Source organism: Carassius auratus, unplaced genomic scaffold (genome assembly GCF_003368295.1).
Source record: "Carassius auratus strain Wakin unplaced genomic scaffold, ASM336829v1 scaf_tig00011731, whole genome shotgun sequence".
NCBI classification, from domain to species: Eukaryota; Metazoa; Chordata; class Actinopteri; order Cypriniformes; family Cyprinidae; genus Carassius; species Carassius auratus.
This window is the reverse complement of record NW_020524239.1, coordinates 1-25,009: the sequence shown is the minus strand read 5'-3', so window position 1 is coordinate 25,009 and position 25,009 is coordinate 1. Positions and strand designations below refer to the sequence as shown.

General features: G+C 37.3%; 1 protein-coding gene, 1 long non-coding RNA gene and 1 pseudogene across 2 annotated transcripts; 2 read left to right on the top strand and 1 right to left on the bottom strand.

Annotated features, from left to right (window-relative positions):
• Nucleotides 1-426: 426 nt before the first annotated feature.
• Nucleotides 427-4,392, bottom strand: LOC113073273 (kazal-type serine protease inhibitor domain-containing protein 1-like; annotated as a pseudogene).
• A 5,106-nt stretch (nt 4,393-9,498) lies between these two features.
• LOC113073272 (uncharacterized) lies at nt 9,499-14,690 on the top strand. The gene is made up of 4 exons (XR_003280471.1): nt 9,499-9,763; nt 10,075-10,112; nt 11,745-11,866; nt 14,447-14,690. It is a non-coding gene; the product is annotated as an uncharacterized LOC113073272 (long non-coding RNA).
• A 2,693-nt stretch (nt 14,691-17,383) lies between these two features.
• On the top strand, nt 17,384-24,008 carry LOC113073271 (ancient ubiquitous protein 1-like). Its single transcript, XM_026246160.1, has 5 exons — nt 17,384-17,575; nt 18,252-18,389; nt 18,905-19,055; nt 21,960-22,150; nt 23,864-24,008. Exons 1-5 carry the CDS (start codon nt 17,535-17,537, stop codon nt 23,973-23,975), a joined length of 633 nt encoding a protein of 210 aa, XP_026101945.1. The 5' UTR covers nt 17,384-17,534; the 3' UTR covers nt 23,976-24,008.
• The last annotated feature ends 1,001 nt before the right edge of the window (nt 24,009-25,009 follow it).

The following is a 25,009-nucleotide window of genomic DNA, read 5'->3' as shown; positions in this document are numbered from 1 at the left end:
TGGCGCTGAGAAACAGCCTGGTCTGCTCTCTCCCTGGAAGGCCGTAACCCCACATTTGTTCTGAGTGCTTTTCTATTATGCATTGATAGCTAAGCATCAATCAATAGTGGAGGGAAGAGAAAACCCGGCGAAACCAACTTCTTAAGTGTAAAACGCCTCTTAATACCAGAGCTTTCAAACAACTTAACCTGGGTGCTTTTTTTTCTGCTCAGTGTCTTTGAGAAGACAGAAGTGAGAAGAGACACTGCTGATGTTTTATTCAACAGCAGGGAATGGGTTCAGGGTAAATGCATGCCTTTGCATTTCTTTTTTGGCTTTTAGAAAAGTTTAGCATGTGCACTTTTGCATTTTGGCAATAATGATTTAGCCTAACCGGACTCTTAGCAAATATTTTAGATTTTAGACCACAAACAATAAAGCACTCAATTCGTAAATCAACTATTTAATTAAGTTCTATTTTTAAGTACAATTCTCAAGAGTGAATAGAAATGATTTGGATTTATATACAATGCTCACACATAAACATAAACCCTTAAAAGGGCACTAAAACATTTTAAGAGTACACATTTTATGCTGAGCTGACATTTCAAACATCTGTGTTTAAATGCTATGATTTTATAATCTCGGTATGTTACAAATACATATATCCACTAGGCTGGCCTTCGTAATCTTCATCATCGACATTCTCCTCTTCGCCTGATATTCTATAAGCTCCGTTTTTTTCTTTTTCCCGGAACTCTTTCCTGAGCTGGGAACCTGGGAAATATGAAGACAAAATGTTTTATTAAATGTAGCATTAATGAATGCACTAAATAAAGCACAGCCTGTTTACTTTTGATCATATTTAGAAAGCTCCACATCTTTTTTTTTGCCCACAACTTCCTGTAAAACATACACACAGATACTTGTAATATTTAAACCTCCTCTTTCTAGTTTTCTTTATAGCTTCTAAATCCTATAGAATGGGTCTGTCCTGTGTCCAGAGTCACCTTTCACTTCCACCTATCCCAGAGTTCATAGCAGTTGGGACGTTCCGGGAAGCAAGGGATAGGGGGGCTGGGACGGCAGGCACTGGTGGTTAAGATAAGGGCCAGTCTAAAGGATCAAACCCCCCAGAGAAAGAGATAACAGCCAGACAGTCACAGCAACGACCTGCCACATAATACACAAGCCCTTCCACCCCTTCTCCCTTTCCCTTCCAAATCTCCCCCCCATGTAGGACCCTCTCGACCTCCTGTCATCACCAGCCTTTACGTTCCTGCTGGAGAAAGCCCTCGACTGGTGTACGGTTATCGTCAGCTCTGTCGGATTCTCGGAAGGCCAAGTTCACCTTTAGCGATGAGGAGATGATAAGCTTTGATAGAGGCATATGTGAATCGATCTCCTCCCACTGTTGGTGCGTTCGCATGTCTTTTCTGACCACGCCACAGGCCGCAGAGAGAACACGAATAACCTAACAGACCTCTTTCTGCAGTGTGGACGCAGATTTTTCAATGTTAAAACAAGACAAATGTTCAGGTTAAACATCTGTTGCTTGTATTAAGTTAAAAATACTTTGCACTGCAATTAGATGAGGAAATCAGCTTGCATGACCGCAAAAGAGTCAGCTAGTCAACTAATATGCTAACACTTTTTTATCAGATTATGTAGTTTCAAGCACGTTTGAAGAGATTACCAATCAGATATACAGTATATATATAAAATTAAATAACACCTGAGACAATGTTGACACATAAACTGTCTCCTGATCTATGAATAAGTTCTGAACAATACAGTTTTTATGAGTGTAAAACATGGAAACTGTGTTGTGTGTGTGTGTGTATGTGTGTGTGTTGAAGCAGCCCCAACAATCCTGTTTTTTTCAGCTTGTTGACCTCTGACCTTGTTTTCTAATGGCCGTGTCTGTGTCTATGAATGAGTGTGTTCTCAGACATACCTCCATGTGTAACCTGTAATCTGGCGGAGGCAGACACCTCTCCGAAGGCGTTCCTGGCGGTGCATGTGTACACACCTGCATCAGTCGGCCCCACTCCTTGAATCTGGAGCCAGCCGGTCAATTCAAACCGCCGCGGACCCCCGCGGGCCTGTAGTTACAGAAACACACACCATTGCACATTTAAGCAAAACCAGAACTGTTTCTAACAATGTGACTAGAACGTAAACCTCCTGTTTGAGAGATTATTTATCTGTGTACTCTTAAAAATAAAGGTTCTTTATCGACATCTATAGTTTTATGAAGAACCTTTAACAACCATGAAACATTTCCATTCCACAAAAGATTATTGAACGATTCTTTACTAAGAACATTTTTTTTTCTATTGTATCAAAAAGATACTAAAGATTATGTGACTATCATTCTGTGTAGACTGATGCAAGTTTGAATGGTGCTTTCCTGTGTATCTGTTAGAATGTCAAGTTTTTTTTTTTTTCAATTTTATTGTCCACCAGGAACAAATTAATGTGCACATACCTGTACAGCTGTGCTTGAATCATCAGCAGGAAAAGAAAATAACGTCTCCTTCTTTACTCCAATGGATGGAGGCCAATGGATAAGATGACACCTCACAGGAAAAGATGACATCACTTCCTTTGGTTGTGATGATGTCACGGGGAGCATAAGTGATAACTGGTTCTGTAAAGTTTGCAGAAGATAGAACACTTTGAGCTTTAGAGTAACTGATAAAAACAAACGATTCAAAAAAAGATAAAAAAAAAAACACCCTGAAGAAAATCTTTGCTACTGAATGCATTTTTTACGAGCTTCTGTGTTTTCTGTAGCCATTTGTTCTGTGTTTTGATTAGCTTGTTTGATTCTTTTAAGGTGTGAGATTGCACACTGACCAGCTGCCAATCATAAACATGATTATAAGGTAAATTCAAACTTAACGGCTGACTTTTTATTCCCACAGCTGAACAAATGGGTTTTCATTTGGGCTTTTCCATGACAAAACTTTTAAATGTGATGGTTATGTTGGCACTCAGACTCTATCCATGACAATGGCTCCTCCTGAGAAGACATTTGCATCTATATATACATTTACATTTACATTAGCAGATGCATTCATGCCAAACTGATGAGGCCATTACTTTAGCTGAGGTCACTGAACAAACACGCACTAGACCAAAAATTAAATATCAGTAAGAATTTTTTAATAGCCTTTTGAAAGATAAACATATGCCAGGACATGTCCCAGCCATAGTGTCATCCCCAAAAGCAAAAGAAAAAGAATCATATTTTTAATGATTTTGTAAAGTAAAAATAAACTTGTTTTAGGATGGTTGCAATTGCAACTTTTTTTTTATATTTATTTGATCAATTTAAAGAAATGTAAAATATAAAAAATGTAAAATGTTATTTTAAAATAAATATATAAATAAAATAGATGTAATAATTGATGAGTGTTGATGCATCATTGTGGTATTTGTTGTGCTGCCTTTAATCCATGCAAAATGTTATAATATCTGTAATATATTCAAATGCACTTTTAAAATTTGCATTTAAGGACAACAAAAATGACAATTTATTGTAGTGTGTATAAGGATTTAATCATAGTACATTTAGAAATACTCACTTGACTTGCAGGGTCCATGGTGCACCAATGTCAGCATCTGACCTTTGCCTTGCTTGTGTTGGGCCGCCCGAAACTGGCATATATTTTTATATGTCTTTCCATCAGAAACGCAGACTGCTTCCTGCTTACTGCACACACAGATGGCTCTGGGTTCACCTGCGGGGTTTCTGCGTGGGGCTCTGCAGCGCAGACCTTCAGCACAGCGCCCGTAAAAAGCAGACCCAGATCGGGGCTCCGGGTCACACAGTTGTCCCTCATCGTTTCCACATTCCCAGCAACACCCGCACTGGTCACGAACCAGCCCGGCTGGACAACCCTGCAGCTGCCTAACATCTGGACAGCGCTCAGGGTGGCACTTTTTAGGGCATCCCTCGCCTGGTCGAATGCTCTTCTGCCAGTCAAAGCGACCGAGGCGATCCAAATGGACAGACTCAGATACTGAAACTAGCATCAGCACCAGTAAAACTAATAAATAAGCCATTGTCTGTTAGGTTACACTGGTGGAAGTCACCAAAAACAGCCAATGGATGGAGAAAGTCCTCGTCTCTGATAGCAGAAGTAGCTTTAATGTTGATGTAGCAGGCCAAAAGTAGCAGTCTTGTAGGGCAGTCACTAGGCCTGAAAATCCCAAAATGCAGTATTTCTAGAATTCCTGTGATCATCAGCAAAGCCTTTTCTCCCTGCTCAGTCCTTGAAGTATCTTTATAAACTGAACTCTTTGCAGTGTCACAAAAGTGCAACAATGAGCAAGGTGGGAAAGAAAACACAGAGGCAGCTCTAACTTTGGTGACCCCCTCTTAAACTGTAGGGTGCCTCCCCCCCATTGGCTCAACAAAAGTTTAAAAAAGGTGTGAGCTGGGAGATGAGTAACAACCAATCAAAACACTCAATCCTGAGTTTGGGCGGGGGTGAAACCAGAGTTTGAAATCATAGGTTAGAAACCAAACTGGACACAGATATGGTCATAAATTAACACTCACAAACTTGGTCTCAGGTAGTAAATGATTTTTTACATACCCCATCCATACCCTCCCCAAGGCTGTTTTCCCACATAATATGTGAGTTAAGTAATAATAAAACATCAATTCATAAAACAATAATGATTTAAATATTGTGTAACTCAGAGCTTATAGCTCACTGAATCAAAGCGTTCCTATTCACTTTTTATAGCCAATCACAAGAGCCGTAAATATCATGTGACTGATCACATGGTGCATTTTACAGATCTGACAACAAGTGGAACATTGTTGATAAAGCACAAAGAGATATTAAAAAGAAATAAAGAAAGAGTCTTAATTTTATTGTGTTGTTTAATCACAAATTTGACATTTTAGCTCTGTAGTTGCAGTTGTTGATATCAGACATGCTGAGGACGTTCAGTAAAGTATTGCACATTTATTTGGACAGGTTTCTGCAGTCATTCAGTCTAGGTTATTAGGTTATTTTTATTTTTAGTAGTTATTTATTCATTTCCTTTGTTGCTCAAATGCTTTCAACCAGCTATTTGTTAATTGGACCATGTTGATTAAAACGGTTTTGGACCCAATTTACAACTGAATTTAGGGTAGACTTTGTTCTTGAATCTTTTTTTTCCAGTGACACCAAGAAATTGCTAATTGAGTGTAAGTGTGAAGACAGATTAAAAGCCACAAAACTCTCATTTTGACCTAGAGGGGACTAAAATCATTGAGCAGATTTGTTGGTGAAAAACAAAACGCTCCTCCATTACAAGAGAGTTTATCTGTGCTGTGAAAGAAAGTGAGAAGACATTTAGCTCCCCTCTCTCTCACTAATGTCCTTAGTTTATCTGCTGCTCTCACCTCGCCACGTTAAGCCAAAACAAACAATTAGGCGGCCATTAAGGGCCCATTGTTAATTGTAAATAATCCATCATTAATATTGATTAGCTGTGGCGAGCAGATCTCATTCACTTCTTACCTCCTAATGAGTGGGTCTTAGTGGGCTAATTGCTTCAGGCTATTTCTATCCGACACCGTAGAGGCTGCAGCGAGCTCTGGAGTGTGCCTTGAGTTTTACTATTAACTAACACAGATTGAACGTCCATGATAAGATCAGACCCCACTCCAATTAAGTTTCTTTGAGAATCTTTCCCAAGGTTACAATGTGCTTTTTCTATTACTGTCCGAAAAGCACCATAAATGCAGGTCACATGACTCGCACAACTCAAGTCTTCTGAATGTAGAGTACAGGACATACAGACCATTTGTTTTTCTTGTTGTTTTTCACCTCGACAGCTTCTGGTCAGTGATTGATGACATTTTTATGGTTTGAGTAACCTTTAAGGATTTTAACTGAAAAATGCATGCTGTCACAATAATTAGACAGCCTTCATAAAGACTGTATAATATATATAAAGAAGGGGCATTAAGATTTTTGCATTATTTTTCATGACAAGACATGAAAAGACATGTCCTCGTTGAAATCAGAATTTCTCTGTATTTTTTTATTTTTATTATTATTATTATTTAAAAATAAGCATATTAAACATTTAATTCAAGTCACTAGAAAACATATAATAAATATTTGCACCTCAGAATTTATTGTGCTTTCATGGAAATATTATAGTGGATAAAATAAAATAATGCAAAATATAGTTTCTTATCGTGTTCTGTATTACAGATGGAAATGTTATGCACATATTAGTGACTGAAGAAACTTTTGGAGGCTATACCAGCAATATAAATCTAGGCTAGTTAATCATAACGCATGAAAGTTATTACGAATAAAACAGAATTGACCAACAATGCAGAATTATCAGATTGCTTCACCCAAAGAAATGCAAATCTTACCAATCAAATATTCTTTAGAAAACCTTTAATCGCAATTAGAGACCCGTTTAAAGAAAACAAAACTTGATATGTAAATCATTCTTATTCATGTCCATTTCTGTTGTCTGTTTTGCAGTGTAATGGGTACCTTGCTCTGTGATTTATTTTCAAGTGGACAGGAATGTCAGTTTCATGAAGATCAATTGCCTTATCCTGTCTCGTCTGTCTCTCCCGTGCGTCTCTCACTCACACACAAGCAGTCTCAGTCTTCATGGAGCCTCCGCAAATTCAATTCCTTTATAACAGTGATGTCACCAAGCGGAAGTCACATGTGGAGCAAATGTTTGTAAATCCAAATGGCTGTGGTGTATTAAACAGTGCCAGCAATGGAATTACAGGAGGTGAAGCAGGGGAGAGGTTCAGCTCACCTCGGGGAGTAGAAATATTGGTTTGTGATGACACTGAAGCCATGAATCAGCGCAGTGTGAGCCATTATCACGAGCCTTTAAATGATGATCAGTAGGATCTTTATTTGACTCATTTGCTCATTTCATAGATAGATAGTCCAATATTTGTTTTAATCATATATCTTAGAGCTGCTTTACTGTAGCATGTCAACTGTCTTTTTCTATTTTTCTATTTACCACTGTAACAATTATACAATATAAAGTGCTAATGAAATAACTTGACACTAAAATATATATTTTATACAGTGTAAATACCATGTATAGACTACTTCTGTTGTGCTGTAGGGTAGTTGTTTTTGTCATGGTGCTCTGGCAAAGCACGTAGAGCGTTTATTCATTACACTCTTTTGTTTTGGTCTCCCATATAAAGATGCATTTCCTTGAGAAAGCAATATAAATCCCATTCAGCACATCACCTGCTGTGAAATCGCAGTACGGTGTTTTGTCGGGCTGTGTACGCACGCTGTGTTGAAGGTATTGAGTTTAGCATAATGGATTTTGGAAAATATTTCCGTTGACGTTTTTGAATTGTATCTTAATTCACTTGCATCTTGTAGCCTGTTAGCGAAGGAAACAAGAATATTAAACAAAACAAGTCAAATACATCAGCGCAATCATTTTATCCAGCCCATATTTGCAAAATACACCAATCCACATTTATGGCACTTTCATTATCCATTATTTCCAATATTATGAAACACCTTATAACCTGTCAAGTCCTTTATCTCAACAGGCAGGTACTTAACTTCAGCGTTATTAACACGATTCAACTGCCGTAGACTCTCCACAGGATGCGTTTCCCGCAAAGTTCACCCCTTGATTTCTTTTTAAATTGTTTTAAAGTGCCTTTATTTTCCTTTGACAGGCATTAGCCTCACAGCGTTAGCCACGACTTGAGGACTTGGCACGCTAGGACACTGAAATGGTCAATCGGAGCAAGTAATATTGGTCAGGGAGGGTGGTTGATTTCTCTTTGCAATCTTCCAGTACGCACCATTTAACCATTTATTCCATCGTTTTGATAGTTTGAATGCTCAACAGGTACACAGATCTGGGCAGTGTGTGCTGTGTTTCCCAAAAGTCACACCCTGTGCCAATCTGGACTTGAATAATTGAAGTGGTTTTGCGTGCACTCATTCATCTGAAGTGCTCTCTCATAAGTCTTTCTCCAGAGACGGATTTGAACGGGAAAAGGCGGCCCTGTTCCTGCATTAATGAGAAGCTCTTTGCTGCATCCCAGCTGGACTCTGTTGAGAATGACTGTACGACCTCCAACATAACAGTTTTTACAGCCATTAATCACATCAATCCCAACTGACATACATGTGTGTGTGTGTATGTGTGTGTGTGTGTGTGTGTGTGTGCATTTTGATCATAAATACTTCTCAGTAAACACATTTTGATATTATATGAGGTTTTTATCAATATTATTATTATTTTTTAATTATTATTTATTTATTTAACAGAAAGCTGTGGATTTGAAAATTTGGGGTATCAACATTTGTCTTCAAGGACATAAATATACAATTTTCTCGCTCCTCTATGGCAGTGAAAAGAACGCATCGAAGGTGCTTAGAAATGCATTTCATGGCTTTGGTACATTGAGGAAAGTGTGTTTAAAATACTTAATTTACTAAAAGGACCTAATGTGGCAACCATACTCATAATACACTCATAAATGGATGTTTTATATAGACAGATAAACATAGCCTCATATTAAGGCCTTTAAACACAGTGGATGTCTTAAAGCCTTAAAGTTGGCTGAAAAATTACTGTTTTTAAAGGTATTTTAAAGGTATACAGTTTTTGTAAAGTGAGTCATTTTGTTCTTCTTAATAAATCAGCTTATATATATATATATATATATATATATGAAGAGTTCAGATGCAAAAGCCTCTAAGTGCCATCTGAAATTTTCATCTAAAATTAGGATTTTTATCAAGCTCCTATGCTTACGTTGAGTCATTTTACTTCAATTACAATGTGCAGGTAATTTTCCAGGCTATTAAAGTGAAATAACTGAACATAAATATGGACCCTGATAAAAATCCTAATTTTAGATGAAAATTTCAGATGGCACTTTGAAGATTTTGCATCTGAACTCTTCATAATATATATATATATATATATATATATATACAATAGGCACTGAAACGGACCCCGGCAAACACAGAGGACGTACTGACGCAGCCCAGCACCACAACTTCTACTGTTACACAAACTTTGCTTTCGCCCCCTCTAAATCAAACCCCTTTACCAGCATCTGCCATCTGTTCCAGGAGAATCTGTTTCACTCCCCGAGCCAAGCAAGGCCGTTATTGGTCCTAATGGCGCTATCAGCTAAGCCGCTAAACCCAATTACTGCTTAAAAAGGGAGGCCACCCCAGCTAATCATAGCCGCCTAACCTGATTTGGCTGTGATGAAGAGATGGGATAAAGATCAGTTAATGCAGGGAGAATGATCTCACAAATACAAAAAACTCAATTCATTTCTCTGGGAGGCCAATCTGTCCGATTCAGCGCTAATGGAGTGGAGTTTCATTAGACTCGAAGCGTTCTGCTCGCTCTTATCAGCCTGGTGACAAATAATATCAAAAACGGGTGATCTTCAGACGTGTCTCAGAAAGCTTTGATTTGTGAGGGGTTAAAGCAGAATATGTTAATATACACTGTAAAATTTTTCCAGGATTTCACAAGATATAACTGTAATATTTCACAGTTAATTACATTATTACCACTTCACAGGCTTTAACTGTGATAATTCACAATATAATACCGTATTTAGACTTTTACTGTGAAAATAATGCAGGCGCGGGGCTTTTACAAGAAACTACTGTGAATGCCGTCTTTTTTGAGTGGCAACTGCGGCAGCGTCATCAGAGCGTCATCAGAGCTCTCTGATCTACATGGTCTCATTCGGTGGATTCAGACAGCGGTAAGTGTTTAAATGTCAAACTTTATCAATTTGATGTTTTTTTCATATGATAGTGCATGTAATTTAAAAGTATGAACCAAATTAGCGTTAGTTGTAGGTTCTGTTGTCATGTTTTTGTAACTTAGCTGGAGCAGACTGGCATCGACGTTTAAGCGCGCAAATTTGAATGAAAAGACGTTGGTTGTAGTGTTAATTATACCGTATTAAGTTAACTGTGAGATGTCTGATTAGATACACCGTCGAACATTTAACTTTAGCTTTACTTAAAGCTTATCTTAGTTACTCTAACAGCGTTCTCTCTTTTACCACAGCATTTTCTACATTGACCGACGATAAATAAAGTTATAAGGTAAGATGTGGCCTTAATGTGGGTATTATGACAGTTATTATCAACTAGATAAATTATGGTGTTTGTGGATTTGGGCAAAGGTGGATTAAATTCATCTCAAATTAGTAACTTTATAATTTTCTTCCCTGCTGTGTGTGTGAAACGGAGCAACCGTTGTCTTTCTCGTCAACAGAAAAATGAATGGGGGGCTTCATCCAGCTGAGTTCACGCAGCATTTTCAACCGCCATTTTTATTCGGATAATTTTCAAAATATTACTGTTATTGTGTCATGAAATGTAGTTTTAAAAGTATTTCAGGCGAGAATGTAGTTGTTTTAAACTCAAATATGCGGTTTATTTATAATGACAGCGTCTATTTAAAAAATGTGTTTCACCGATCTCGGAGATGAGCTCCATGCGATCAGCGGGAGCTCCGTCATCATGTATCCGCCGAGAGTAGCCTTACCTCGGCTAGATCTTCTGACATTTGCCGCTGGCTCTGATGTGTCTTTAGTGGTTCAAGATAAAATATAATTCATTTGGGGTAAAATGAAACGTTTCTTATCTTTGGCCTATATTCAATTTATCTATTAATATGTTTTATATATATATATATATATATAGGTCATTTTTATTCCTGTCTCTATAGAAATATGAACTTTTGTCATATAGCTCCGGTTGACTGCTCACTGACAACATCTGTCGTTCCTCCTTGTTGAATGAGTGGAGAAGGGTATTCCTGCACAACCGGAGGCTGCAGGAACATACTGTTGAGTTCAAATTTTTCAACTCGGGCGGCAGACGCGAATTCGCGTCAAACGCTAAATGCACAAAAAGCACCATTCGCGCTTAACGCGCGTTTCGCGCGAAGCGCTCTATTCGCGCGTCAATTCGCGTCTTCCGCGCCGCGCTTAACGCCCCATTCGCGCCGCGAGACCTCCAGACGCGCGTAAACGCGCCTTTGCATTGACTTAACATTGAAATCATTCGCGCCAGACGCTCTATTAGCGTATGGTGTGAACACAGCATTATACGCAGCTAAAAAGCTGGTGTGGACGGAGATATTCGTTTTAATTCTCCGTTTCTAAACGAAAACGCAGTAGTGTGGACGGGGCCTTAATTTGTGTGTCTGTGCTGGAGACCAGACCAGATTAGACCAGAGACAAAGCTTAAAAAAGTCAGAAACAACTAGAAAACTGGGTGCTTTATTGTGAAAAAGATATAAGAAATGAAATGTTTATCACATCATCTGTGAACGGGTAATAATTCTAGGAGGAAGAGTACAAGTAGAAACAGCCATAGGGAGATGGACAGACAACAGGCTCTTACTCCATCCTCTGCAAACGGAACATGTAAATTATGTAAATTGTTGTGTGCCAATGCTTTGCCTAGGTAAATCACACACCTCTACTTTGGTGAAGGTCTATTCTTGACTGTGTTTGTGATGGAAATGTTTTTCAGTTCAGTTCCATGCATTTTTTTTTCTGAATTACAGTACTTACACCTGAATTACACCTTTGTTTAAACTGAGCTAACTTTAGTTTGACTCTGTACTGCAAAAGCAGTGACCCACTGAAGGTGGTGACTGGGAACTGACACCTTTTTCATCACACGAATTAAACTAACAGGTTTCTTCTGTCTTTTTGTTTGTAGGTGCTTCTTGGGCATCAACCCAGAGACGGGCACAAAATCTAAGAGGCAGAGAGGTCACATGAACCAGCAAGTCTGCACTCTTATCAGGAAGCTCATTGACTTCGAATGGATGTCAATCTAATGTAAGCTGTGTTCCAATTTAAGAACGGACTAATGAAACACAGTATCTGTGTTAAAGGAACATGCTGACTTTTTGTGACAAGTCTATACATACCCTTCTCATCTCCGTGCTTGCCGTAAGTCTGTCTGAGGCACCCACCGCTAGCCTAGCTTAGCACAAAGACTGGAGGTAAACGGCTCCAGCTAGCATACTGCTCTCAATAAGTGACAAAATAACGCCAACATTTTCCTATTTACATGTTGTGATTTGTATAGTCACAGTGACTCTAACCATCTTCTAACCATATACATACTGGGAACTATATTCTCAGAAGGCGAAGCACTGCTACTTGGGGAGTGATTTTCTCACAGCACCTGAGAAGCCCTGTGGTGAGGAGCAGAGAGTTTGCTCAGAATTGGAGTAAATCACTCCAAAGAAGTAGCAGTGCTTCGCCTTCTGAGAATATAGTTCCCAGTATGTATACAGTTAGAAGATGGTTGTGTCTCATATGACCTTGTTATTTGTACACACTGTGACTATACAAATCACAACATGTAAATAGGAAAATGTTGGCGTTATTTTGTCACTTATTGAGAGCAGTATGCTAGCTGGAGCTGTTTACCTCCAGTCTTTGTGCTAAGCTAGGCTAGCGGTGGGTGCGTCAAACAGAGGCACTCAAGGAGATGAGAAGGGTATGTATGGACTTATCTAACTCTGGGGGATACGGTGAATAAGCTAAAGTCCCAAAAAGTCGGCTTGTTCCTTTAAGCTAGATGTAGTTATGCAGTAAGAAGTTTACTGAAGCTATTAAAGGGTTAGTTCACCCAAAATTGAAAAATCTGTCATTAATTACATCCCCTCACGATGTTCCAAACACAAGAATTTTGTTCTACACAAATTAAGAAAATTTTAAGCAATATGAGAGCTTTCTGATCCCACCTATAGACTACTATGTTATAACCATTTTCAAGTCCGAGAAAGGTAGTAAAACCATCGTTAAAATAGTCCATGTGACTACAGTGGTTCAACCTCAATGTTATGATGCGACGAGAATACTTTTTGTGCCCAATGCAATCACATGCATGATCGAGAACACATCACGTGAACAGCATCGGATACTGGCACAGAAAGGAAAAATGTTGAATAAAGTCGGTATTCTATTTTGTTTTGTTTTGTTTCTGCGCAGTAAAAGTATTCTCGTCGCTTCATAACATTAAGGTTTAACCACTGTATACATATGGACTATTTTAACAATCTTTCCGGGCCTTGAAAGTAAAATAATTGCTGTCCATGGAGGATACAGAAAGCTCTCGGATTTCTTAAAATATCTTAATTTGTGTTCCAAAGATTTTTGGGGTGAACTATCCCTTTAATGTGTTCTATAGTGTCTCCTGATTCAATGTAGAGTTTAGACAGACTGCAAAATAAATGTGTAAAATTAATTGTTTTTACGTTTATTTGATTTTAACATGCCTTGATGTCTAAAAAACGTCAAATTTACAGTACTTTACAATAGTTTTAAGTGTAAATTTACATTACTTGCTACTGTGTTGAATTACTATGCAATTTAGCATGCAATTTTTGCTTAAAGGGTTAGTTCACCCAAAAATGAAAATTCTGTCAGTAATTACTCACCCTCATGTTGTTCCAACCCCGTAAGACCTTCTCTCATCTTCGGAACACAAATTAAAATATTTTTGATTAAATCTGAGAGCTGTCTCACTCCTCCATAGGCTTCTAAGGGATTGAAACTTGCTGGCCCAGAAAATGTATTAAAAACATCATTAATATAGTCCAAGTGACTACAGTGGCTCAATCTTACGTTTACCAAGCAACGAGAATACTTTTTGTGCGCAAAACCCCCCCAAAAATAATGACTTTATTCCACTATTCATTTCCTTCTCTCTGGGCCTCGGGTGAATTCATGTAGTATAACAGCGTAGCGCTTCTGTGTTATACGTCACATGCATCACACACATGACCAGCGTCGGCCAATAGTGAGCCTACGTGTGACATATAACACAGAAGCGCTACGCTGTTTTACTACATGAAAAAACTCAAGGCCCACAGAGAAGGAAATGAATTGTGGAATAAAGTTTTTTTTTTTTTTTTTTTTTTTTACGCACAAAGTATTCTCGTCGCTTTATAAACTTAAGATTGAGCTACTGGAGTCACTTGGACTATATTAAAGATGTCTTTAATACATTTTTCTGGGCCAGCAAGTTTCAAACCCTTAGAAGCCGATGGAGGAGTGATCCAGCTCTCAGATTTCATCAAAAATATCTTAATTTGTGCTCTGTAATTACTGACAGAATTTTCATTTTTGGGTGAACTAACCTTTTAACCTCAATCATGTTACTTTCAGTCCTGTTACTCACGTGAAAAATAATAGGACTGGGTAAAAGTAACAGGAGTGATTAGAGTCCTGGTTTGTTGATTTAATATTAATTGAGAGTACTATTCACATTTTTTTTAATAGTTGAAATTACTTAAATTGTAGACATTTTAGGATTAGTGTTACAATGCGAGCACCATACTTACAGGGAGTCAGTCCACCACAGAGTAACTTAAACTTTTTGTCTTTCTTATCTTTTGTATATAGTGGATAGAACCCACACTATGCAGGTGCCAGCTGCGAGGGAAGGAGCGAGATACCTGCGACCCTCTCTATTCCCACCTTTTTGTCTTTTCTTACATCTCTCTCCCTCACTCTCTCTTCTGTCTCCTTCTTTCTCTTTTGACACACATTCCTGTTACCCAGTGTCAATCCCTGTTGCCCAGTGTTTTATTCATGTAATTAAATTGTATTTTACTTCTAAAAAATAAAAGTTATGTCACTGTTTTTATCAGTTTTGTTTGGTCCATCATTTATGCTAAATCACAGTAATAGATAGACATTCACAGTTATGTACAGTAATTCTACAGCTGCTTACTGCTAAATTACAGTAATAGATAGACTAATTTCACAGTTAAATACATTAATTCTACATCTGCTTGCTGCTAAATTACAATAATAGACACTAATTTCACAGTTAAATACATGAATTCTACAGCTGCTTACTGTTAAATTACAGTAATACATAGACACCAACTGTAATTTCACAGTTAAATACATTAATTCTACAGCAGCTTACCGCTAAATCACAGTAATGCGATGTCAGAATTACTGTGAAGTCACAGTATACAGCTGTCATTTCACAATAATTTACTGTAAAAATGTTACAGTAACTTACTGTGAAAGTCATGCAATTATTAACCTGCAATTTATTGTAAATTTACAGTCAAATAATTAACAGTGTACTGATCGGGACATAATGGTGGTGAGACAGGACCAACATGGAAGCTTCTAAAGTGCACCAGTGTCTAAAGGGAATATACATAGGGATTTGAACAAAGTTAGCATGTATTTGTGTATCATTTGTACAGACATGAATGATACCTTAGCTTGTTCAAATTAGTGTTTTTGGAGTGACTTTTCTCATCTTAAAATTTAAAAAATAAACAAGAATGATGTGAAAATCATTGCAAAAGTGTGCTTGTTTTGTTTTATGGTGGACATGGTCAAACATCCTTTTTTCCAGTGTGGTTTTAGGCCTTAAAGTCAAGTCCTCTTATCACACTGTTAACTACACCATCTGTTAACAGGTCTGGACCCACAGCGTGTTTGCGTGTGTGTTCACCTGAGGCTACAGATTCATTTATTGGTCCGCTCTCATCTGCAGCCCTGCAGTAAGCATGAGCTGTGCATGAGGCCGAGGGGCTGAAGGGCAGGTCTGGCCTAACAGAGCCGGGCCAGGCCTTACAGACGGACATTAGGCCAAACCGGAGTTAAAATCCTATTAGTTTCAGCTGGGAATCAGATTATCGTCGTCGAGAATCACTCGTCTGGCAACTAGGGTCTAATTTATGCCAATCAACAGCAATTATTGAGGGGAAGGGGAGCATCTATTAGGGAAGCTCATCCACTTAGGCTAATGAATGGGGCAGATTCAATCTCTAACTGAAGAGACATATTTGGGAACTGCAGCTGGGGGCGAATGCGCTGCATTCAAGGGGCACCACTGTTATCTGAGTCTGATTGTGTGTGTCTGTGTTTGTGGACTACATTCATTCGTATAGTGAGTTTTATTATAGATGGCAGCCGTATAGATCGGACGTTTCAGTTTTTTTGTGTAGCATATTACCTTTGCAGTATACTTGGATCAATATATGACAAACTGTGTTATTTGGTTTGTCAGTATACTGTCAAACTGTTCATGAGAGAGATGTAGTTTGCTACATTTAATGTACCCTAATCTGACTTATTACCCTGAAGGAGAAAAAGTTGGAGAAATAAAGAATTGTATTGTTTTATTAATTAATTTAATGGTTTTAATCTGAGAATTAATATGGAGGGCTAACAAAAAGTGATAGGACATGACAGCCGAAGTTCTGTTTTGAGAGTTTGAGAGTTGGAAAGAACATTGGGAAATAAGAAAGATTGTGGTGCCCTCTATTGTTTTAAACTCGCAAGTGTTTCTTGCACAAAATGAATTCCTTACAAAAATAATAGCCTATAGAATTTTGTACACAATGCAAAAAGGTATTTTTCCCCCACTTGAAGATTATTATTATGATTATTATAATATATATATTATATATATATATATATATATATATATATATATATATATATATATATATATATATATATATATATATATATATTTTATTTTATTTTTTGCAGAATTACAAGTAGGCCTACATATCTTAAATGTTTAACTTTTCTGACAGGATTGCACAATAAATTAATAATAATAATAAAAAAACAATAATTATATATATATATATATATATATATATATATATATATATATATATATATATATATATATATATAAATTTCACCACTAGAGTGCTAATCTGTAAAAAAACAAACAAAACAAAGAAAAAAAAAAACAATAAGGCTATGAAAGGTTGTCAGACTGTATCGAAGTTCATATTCCATAACGCAAGATGTCAGCCTTTTGACTAAAAAATACACCAGGCAAAGCAAGTGAATAAGATGATGAAAGGTGAGCTGTCCTTTGAAAACTCAAGAGGAACATAGAAGCTATACTTACCAGCTCGTCCACTCTGCACTATTTAGTAGCAGTTATCAAATACGCATTGAGAACGCTGGACTTTTAACCTAAGGCTTATAACTGAAATGGTAAATGCAAAACAGTAATTAAGGCACTTATTTTTGCAAAATAACACATAGATCAATATTTACAGCATTTATATTAAATATTGGTTTCATTGTATTAATGAAAACACTTTGCTCTATATCAAACAAATCTATTTTAAAATGTATTTGCAGATAACTGAACTTCTCCTATAATTATTATTTGGTGGTGTGCATTGTTAAATATTGAGTAATATAATTATTGTGTAAAACCCATAGAAACCCAGTAAATCGAACCGCAACATCTATGTACCAATCAGATGCGCTACAGCTAAACATGTGACCTAACACGGAAATAGCTCTGGAGTGTCTAATGTCTCGTGAAGTTCTTTGTTCCCCATCTAGAAACATCATCAGCGTCTCAACATGGCGAATAACAGCACAGGCTAATGGCGAGCTAGCGTCTCTCCCCTCTCACCCGCCGTTAAAGTCTGAAGAATAGCATGCAGCAGCCTTTGAAAATATCCAAGAAAGAATTTAAATAATGGAAACGCGGGGGATTGAGCAGATGTTCGACTTCCAGCGGTAACTTTCTCACATTGCAAGCTTGAAATGATAAAGAGTTGCAGAGCTAATGTAATTAGCCGTAGCATGTTCAACATCAAACTCACAAAACACAAGCGTATAAAGTCTGACACGTATACAATCTTCAGATACATGTATATGAGAATGGATAGTCAATGCATGTTGTCTGTTTATTATTAATCTTTTTTTTGCTTTTTTTTTTGCTTTTATGTAATATAATACACCATATTTTCCATAAAGGTTATTCATAACGTTATATGCATAATATGGTTAACGAGAGTACTGCGGTACACAAAAAAATCTGGCTGTGTTTATATTTCATGAAAATATGTTGCATAATAACAGAAAGTTTTAATATTTGTGGATGTTAACAGTAAGGCCTGTTGCATAACGCTTATCTAAGTTAATTAAAAATAAAAACGAAAGAACGTATATTAGCTGCTTTTCACACAAAAACCAAGATGTTTGCCATAACGCACGTTTGTTAGGTTTGTCTTTCTGATCTCTGAATAACTCAAGCTTGACAGCAGAAATGAAACCCTGGTTGGTACACATTATTTGAATTGTGTGCACTGCTCAGGTCTCTGACATTAGAGATGTTAGTTTCTGGCTAACTGCTCTTGTCATAAATAGATCCTGAAGCTGGTTGCTATTCCTGTCCTCTCTCTTTCCACAGGTTACCAAATGATCGCTTCATCCTGCTGTTGTTGTTGCTGTACTCCCCTGTTGGCGTATGTTTGATGCTACTGCGAATATTTATTGGTGTCCATGTGTTTCTAGTGAGTTGTGCACTGCCTGATAGTATTGTCAGAAGGTAAGATTCCACACTGGAGCATTAATGGTACAATTCAGAACAGCAAAAGGCTACATTTAGCTTTTTTTTTTTATTCGTTTTGAGGGATTTCAAATATTTCTGTTTGGCTTTTAAGTATTTTTTTCCCTCAGTTTTACTTATATATGTTTTACAACTGTTAATTTTTATTTCAGATTTGTAATGTTTTTAGTTAACAATAACAAAAATGCTGCAGTATGACGTTCTCAAGCTTTTTTTTTAAGTGCATTCATATATAATTTTCACACATGCAGATCTGATTAATGTTATTACTACACATGTAGACTATTATTATTATTATTTTTACTTTTCAAACTTAATATGTAACAGACAGGATATTTAATTAAGATTCAAACAAGCTAAAAGTGTTAAAAATTTACTAACCTTTTATAATACATGTATTTGATTTTTTGTTACTTTTGGTTTGGCCGATTTTGTTTTTGCATTAGGAAGTGTTTTTAGTATTGCTTGTTACACATTTGTCTTTGTTGTTACAGGTTCATAGTAAGAATAATGTGTTCAGTGTTGGGTCTGCATGTCCAGCAGAACAGTCCACGCTTACGGGACAAAACCGCCCGACTTTACATCTGCAATCACGTTACACATTTTGACCACAATATTATCAACCTTCTTACCTCCTGTAACACGGTGAGTGTCAGTGTTTTCCCAGCATGATGTAATCTTTTTCTCCTCCTCTGCTCTGCCCTTGACCTCTGTCTTTAGTTTTTTTCATTGGTTTACTCACACAATGAGGTCTGTTTCTCCTTTGGCAGCTGTGCTGACTTAATGTTGGGCCAGAAGCCAGTGAATGAGGTTTAGTTCTCTCTGTTTGCTTACTTCAAATGATTCAATTCGTTGGTTGCAGGGCAGCAGGAATAACTTAAACATTAAAGGGGGGGTGAAATGCTATTTCATGCATACTGAGTTTTTTACACTGTTAAAGAGTTGGATCCCATGCTAAACATGGACAAAGTTTCAAAAATTAAGTTGTACGTTTGAAGGAGTATTTTATTTTGTTCCCAAAATACTCCTTCCGGTTTGTCACAAGTTTCGGAAAGTTTTTTCGAGTATGGCTCTGTGTGACGTTAGATGGAGCGGAATTTCCTTATATGGGTCCTGAGGGCACGTCTGCCGGAAGAGCACACGCTCCCGTATAGCAGAGCAGAGAGAGCACAACAGACTTCACTGATCAGAGCGAGAGCGTCGCGAAATGTCACAAAAGAAGTGTGTTTTTTGTTGCCAGTGCAAGACAACCCTGCACAGATTACCAAAAAAAAAACAGTATTAAGGAACCAGTGGATGGAGTTTATTTTAACAGAGCATCAACGGAGTTGTGCAAGTGTTTGTGTTTGTTCCCTGCATTTCGAAGAGGCTTGTTTTACAAACAAGGCCCAGTTTGACGCCAGATTTGCACATCGTTTATTTCTTAAGGATGATGCAATCCCAACGAAAAAGGGTCACGATCGTGTGTTGGAACCGCAGGCGGTGAGTAAAACTGCTTAAAATATCTCTGCCTCCTTGTTAGTGCATCCGCCTCCCATGCCGGAGACCAGGGTTCGAGCCCCGCTCGGAGCGAGTCGTTGCTGCTGCTGCTCTCGTTCAGTTTCAGCCTCTGGATCTGATTCTGGATCATAAATAAACGGCTGAATCTGACTGTAAGCCATGGTTTGTTTTGGATGATGGTTTTTCCCTCAAGGTAACGTCACAGCTTCCAGACGCTCTCAACGCAAAAGCCTACTGGCGCTCGTGATTCTTTAGCTCCGCCCACACGTCACACCTCCAGACGCTCGTGTTTTTCCGGGAGAAATCGGTACAGACTATCTTTCTCTTATGAATATAATAAAACTAAAGACTTTTTGGAGTTATGAAGGATGCAGTACTACTCTATATGTACTCAAGATTAACAGGATATTGAGTGAAAACGAGCATTTCACCCCCCCTTTAAGTCATGCTTGAATACTGTCTGGATGAGTTGACCTAGGATTAGTTCGAAAATAAATGTTATTTATATATATACATGGGTAATATGAGTTTATTACTAGCATTCAAGTTTGAGTTCAGAAATATTTTTATTTTCTCATAATATTTTTATTATACATGACACTAAGCTCTAATAAAACTGACAAAATATGATTATACAAAATATTTCTGTCAAACAAATGCTGTTTTATATATATATATATATATATATATATATATATATATATATATATATATATATATGATATGATATGACTCATGTCATGACTAATATTTCTTCATACTGATTTTACTGTGTTTTTGATCAAATAAAATGTATCCTTGGTAAGCAAAAGAGACTTCATCACATTAGCATAAGAACAGCAAAATATTTTTCCCTGACCACAAACTTTTAGGTGGTAGTGAATGTATTGCTCAGATGCATTTTAAAATGTACTTTTATTTTCACACAATGTTCCCTACTTGATTCAGCTTCAATAATAAAAGAATTAGGCCCAATCCCAATTCTACCCCTTAGCCCTTTCCCCTACCCCTCCGTTTCATGCGTTCACATGAAGGGGTAGGGGTGTCTCAATTCTCTTTTGGTTGGAGGGGTAGGGGTAAGGGGAAAGGCCAGATACCCCTTCAAACTAAGATTTTTCGGCACCACACTTCAAACGAAGGGGTATGAATTATCTTGGCAACATGGCTGCTACAGGGAACAAAAAGACACATAAATGTAAGCTTTTCTGGCATAAATAAAGATTTTAACGAAAAGTAATCATTGTTTTATTTTACATTCAATTGTGAGTTCATATTAATGGTCATGTTACTCAAAGAAATCTTTGCAAAAAATCGCTAATATTAACGTCATATCATTACAGACTGCATAATAGTGCCACAGCATATGTCTGATCAGGGCGATAACTGCCGTAGACATTGATGGGGGCTAAGCCACCCAATAATTAGAAATCGCTAAACCATTTTCTCAAATATTGCCAATTCTAGAGAAAGAGAGAGTGAGAGAGAGAGAGAGGGAAATTGCACGTATTTGTGTCTCTGCGTTTATATTTTTAGAGTGAGTTTACTTAAAAATAGTGATTGTATCCTCTCGTCACTGGAAAATATAATGTAGCGATTCAGTTTTTAAACTGTATTTAATAAAAGTTGTGGGGCAGCGTCGACAAGTTTATTTTCTCCTGGATGTGTGAGCTGTGTGATTTCCGATATGTGTGTGTCAGTAAGCAGTGCATTAATACAGAATGATAATTAAAGCTCTAATGCACACCAGTATATCACCAGTATATATGTGTGTATTGTAAGAGCTAGACGACAAATGATGGTGTGTGACGTCATGATAGTGGTGTCCCAATCCTTAGGGGAATATTTTCTCCCCCTTGACACTCTGTTTCAAGGGACAAGGTGAAGGGGTATAAAATAGAATTGGGATTGGGCCTAAGATAGTTTTAATGACTATATAACCCTTTATATTTATTTTACACATTTCATTATTGCGGACTTCATGACTAACATAATGCTCTAGTTAATCAGCTACATGTAACCATGTTTTCCTGTCCGTTTCTTTGTGTTTAGCCATTGCTGGAGGGCCCTGTGGGGTTCCTGTGCTGGGCGAGGGGTTTTATGGAGCTGGGTCAAGGTGTCCAGAGCAGGGCGGAGCTGACGGAGACCCTCCGCAGGTATTGCTCATCTCCTGCCGCTTTACCCCTCCTGCTTTTTCCAGAAGAGGACACCACCAACGGCCGAAATGGCCTCCTCAAGTTCAGGTACTCCAGCATCACACAGCTGCATCAAAACAATATTCCTTTATACATTTGACTATAGTCAAATTAATTTTAAGTGCTTTTTTCAGATTTTAAAGCAGCTTTAAAGTAAATCATAAAGTTAATGTTATATAATAACTTGATGCTTTATAGTCACATTTAGCAGATTACAATCAATCAAGTAGCTAACTGCTATGTTTTATATATATATATATATATATATATATATATATATATATATATATATATATATATAGTGTATATATATTTGTGTATATAAATACAGTTATTCAAGATATGGAGTAAAAATGCCCCTTTATGAGTTTTTTTCTCATTTATATCACATGATGTCAAGTGATCACATGAGCAGCGAGAGCAATATCACACAAGTGCAGTTTTTCCTAGTTTCTGAATGAATCTGTATTTTGAACAAGTCATGTAAACCAGTGATTCAAAGCCATTTTTATAAAGAGAGCCATTTACTTCATTCCTGAAAATCGAAAATTGACTTTGCTCTTTCAAGCTTTCAGTGGAGTAAGCGGTTGTTTGTTGTCAACAGTTCAGAAGACGTGAAATAAAGCACATCCATGATAAAACATCCGTCGCATGGCTCTGGGGCATGAATAAAGGTCTCCTGTAGCATCCATGCATTTTCGTAAGAAAATATTTCAGAAGTAATAAACACTTTCTATCACTTCCACCATCTGTCATATGCGGAAGGCGTTTGGGCGGATGATGTAGGACATCATCGCTGCGTGGCTAGCATGGAGAAAGAACAAAACAAATCATTGTTCATGAATTAGAAGCACAAAATGAGGATTTGTAAAGAAAAATGTTGGGTAATTTCGGTATAAGCCAAGAGGTTTTCCTTTGCTGAAATAAGGAAACTTTGTTTTCTTTGTTCCTGCATTTCTCAAGAGGCGCACACAGGACACAAACGTCCTACATCATCAGCCTGAAAGTTTTCTGCATTCCACAGTTAGCGGAAGTGAGAAAAAAAGTGTTTATTACATTTGAAATCTGGATATTTATTTTTTACAAAAAACATGGATTCACTACAGGAGGCCTTTATTCACCCCCCGAAGCTGTGTGAGGGATGTTTTATTACAGATATGCGCACTTTATTTCATGTCTTCTGTACTGTTGACATCAAACCCCCATTGAAAGGCTTGGAAGAGCAAGACCAATTTTCACAAATCAATCGACAGCCCCCACATTTTATATATAGATAGATAGATAAATAGATAGTGTATTTGTGTGTGTGTAATGTATTAATAAACAATATGAACTCTTTTTTTTTAATGCTTCACTTACTATATGTAAGAGTAATATTACTAAAAGATATCAAACAAGTCATTAATTTAATGTAAAAATACCCTGAATACTGTTTGCATTCTCATCTGGTTTTAAATGTGACCATACTGTGCATAGACGGTCAGCTGCCTGATATAAATATTTTCTGGTAAGTAAGGGCTGCTTTAATGCTTAGTCTCTGGTGATTAAATGTGGATCTGTTCTGGGAGGGTTGCCAGGTCCTCGCTAAGCATCCTTGAAGGGTTTAAGGTGTGATAAGTCTTTACCGATCCTCAAGGTTTAGACTTTACTGCCTGTAAATCAGCTGACACCCTCTTTGCCATTAGCTTTTAGAAGACAACATTTCCTTTCTCTTTAGGAAAGACACCATTTTTAAAAGACCAACTTCTACTCTCTCCTCAGCTCTTGGCCATTCGCTGTGTCTGACACCATCCAGCCTGTGGCATTGCTGGTGAAGAGGCCTTTCATAGCTGTGGTAATTACATTCAAAACTTCTTCTGTAATCCACTGTTGACAAATGATCGGTCATTATGGATGTGACCCTTTTATATTCTCAAACATTACAACAAAAAACTGATTGTTGTGGATGTGTATGTAATTCGACCCATAGTTTTTGTCATGGCTGCTCTTGTCATTTCTGCAAATCCCTTTGCTGTAAAACCATCCACCCAGGCATTTAAATGTGACTGAACAATCGTGTCTAGAGTTTCCATATCTTTTTTCATCCTCAAGTTCCTGTTAAAGCACATAAGAGGGTCTTTGTGTTAGTGTGACACATCAGGAGGATATTTATAGCAGCACTGATAAAAAGTTATTGACTATACAGTAGAAAGATGGACTGTTAAATGCCGACACATCGGCTCATAGTGACCTCTTGCTCCCATTACAGCATTGCAAAATGGGTTTATTTATTTTTGGGTGAACATTGGAGTATGTTTATGATTTATTCCCTCAGCTGCTGTATTGTAGCAGGGTTTTCAGTCTTTTAGATGCCACGTACGTTATGGCCATATTCAAATTTAAAAGGTTTAAGGGTGGTTTTTCTACAGTGGTGAAACCACCCTTAAGGCAAAATTTTATATTTATGTGTGATCCAATTTATGCAGTGTAGGGCTGGGATAAACGATTATTTTTTAAACGATTAATCTAGCGATTTATTTTTTCGATGCATTGATTAATCTAATGATTAATTTTCTCAGACCGATTCGATTTTGATTATTTCCCAATTAATTGACTACTAACAATTTATACATGTTGATTTACATATCATATAGCAATATGTTTATTGCTCTTAAAATTACAAAATAAAAGACTGACTAAGAATGCATTACTTTGCACTTGTATAGAGATAGCATTCAATAAAACCTTAAACACATAGCTTACTGAAACAAGCTTACTGAACACATAGGGCCTAGCTTACTGAAAAAAAGTTCTTCTTTCAGATGAAAATAACATCAACTTGATGTCTAGCATTCAATAAAAAAGGTCACCCAAAATACTTGTTTAGAGCAATTGAAAGAACACAGTAACCAATGTAAACTTGAGGCT

Bases quoted from the DNA above. Each gene is read 5' to 3' on its own strand.
- LOC113073271 (XM_026246160.1), top strand. From the start codon at position 17,535: ATGGAAACGCGGGGGATTGAGCAGATGTTCGACTTCCAGCG. The intron at 19,056-21,959 runs GTGAGTGTCAGT...CTTTGTGTTTAG, and splicing joins TTCTTACCTCCTGTAACACG to CCATTGCTGGAGGGCCCTGT. The intron at 22,151-23,863 runs GTACTCCAGCAT...CTCTCTCCTCAG, and splicing joins AATGGCCTCCTCAAGTTCAG to CTCTTGGCCATTCGCTGTGT.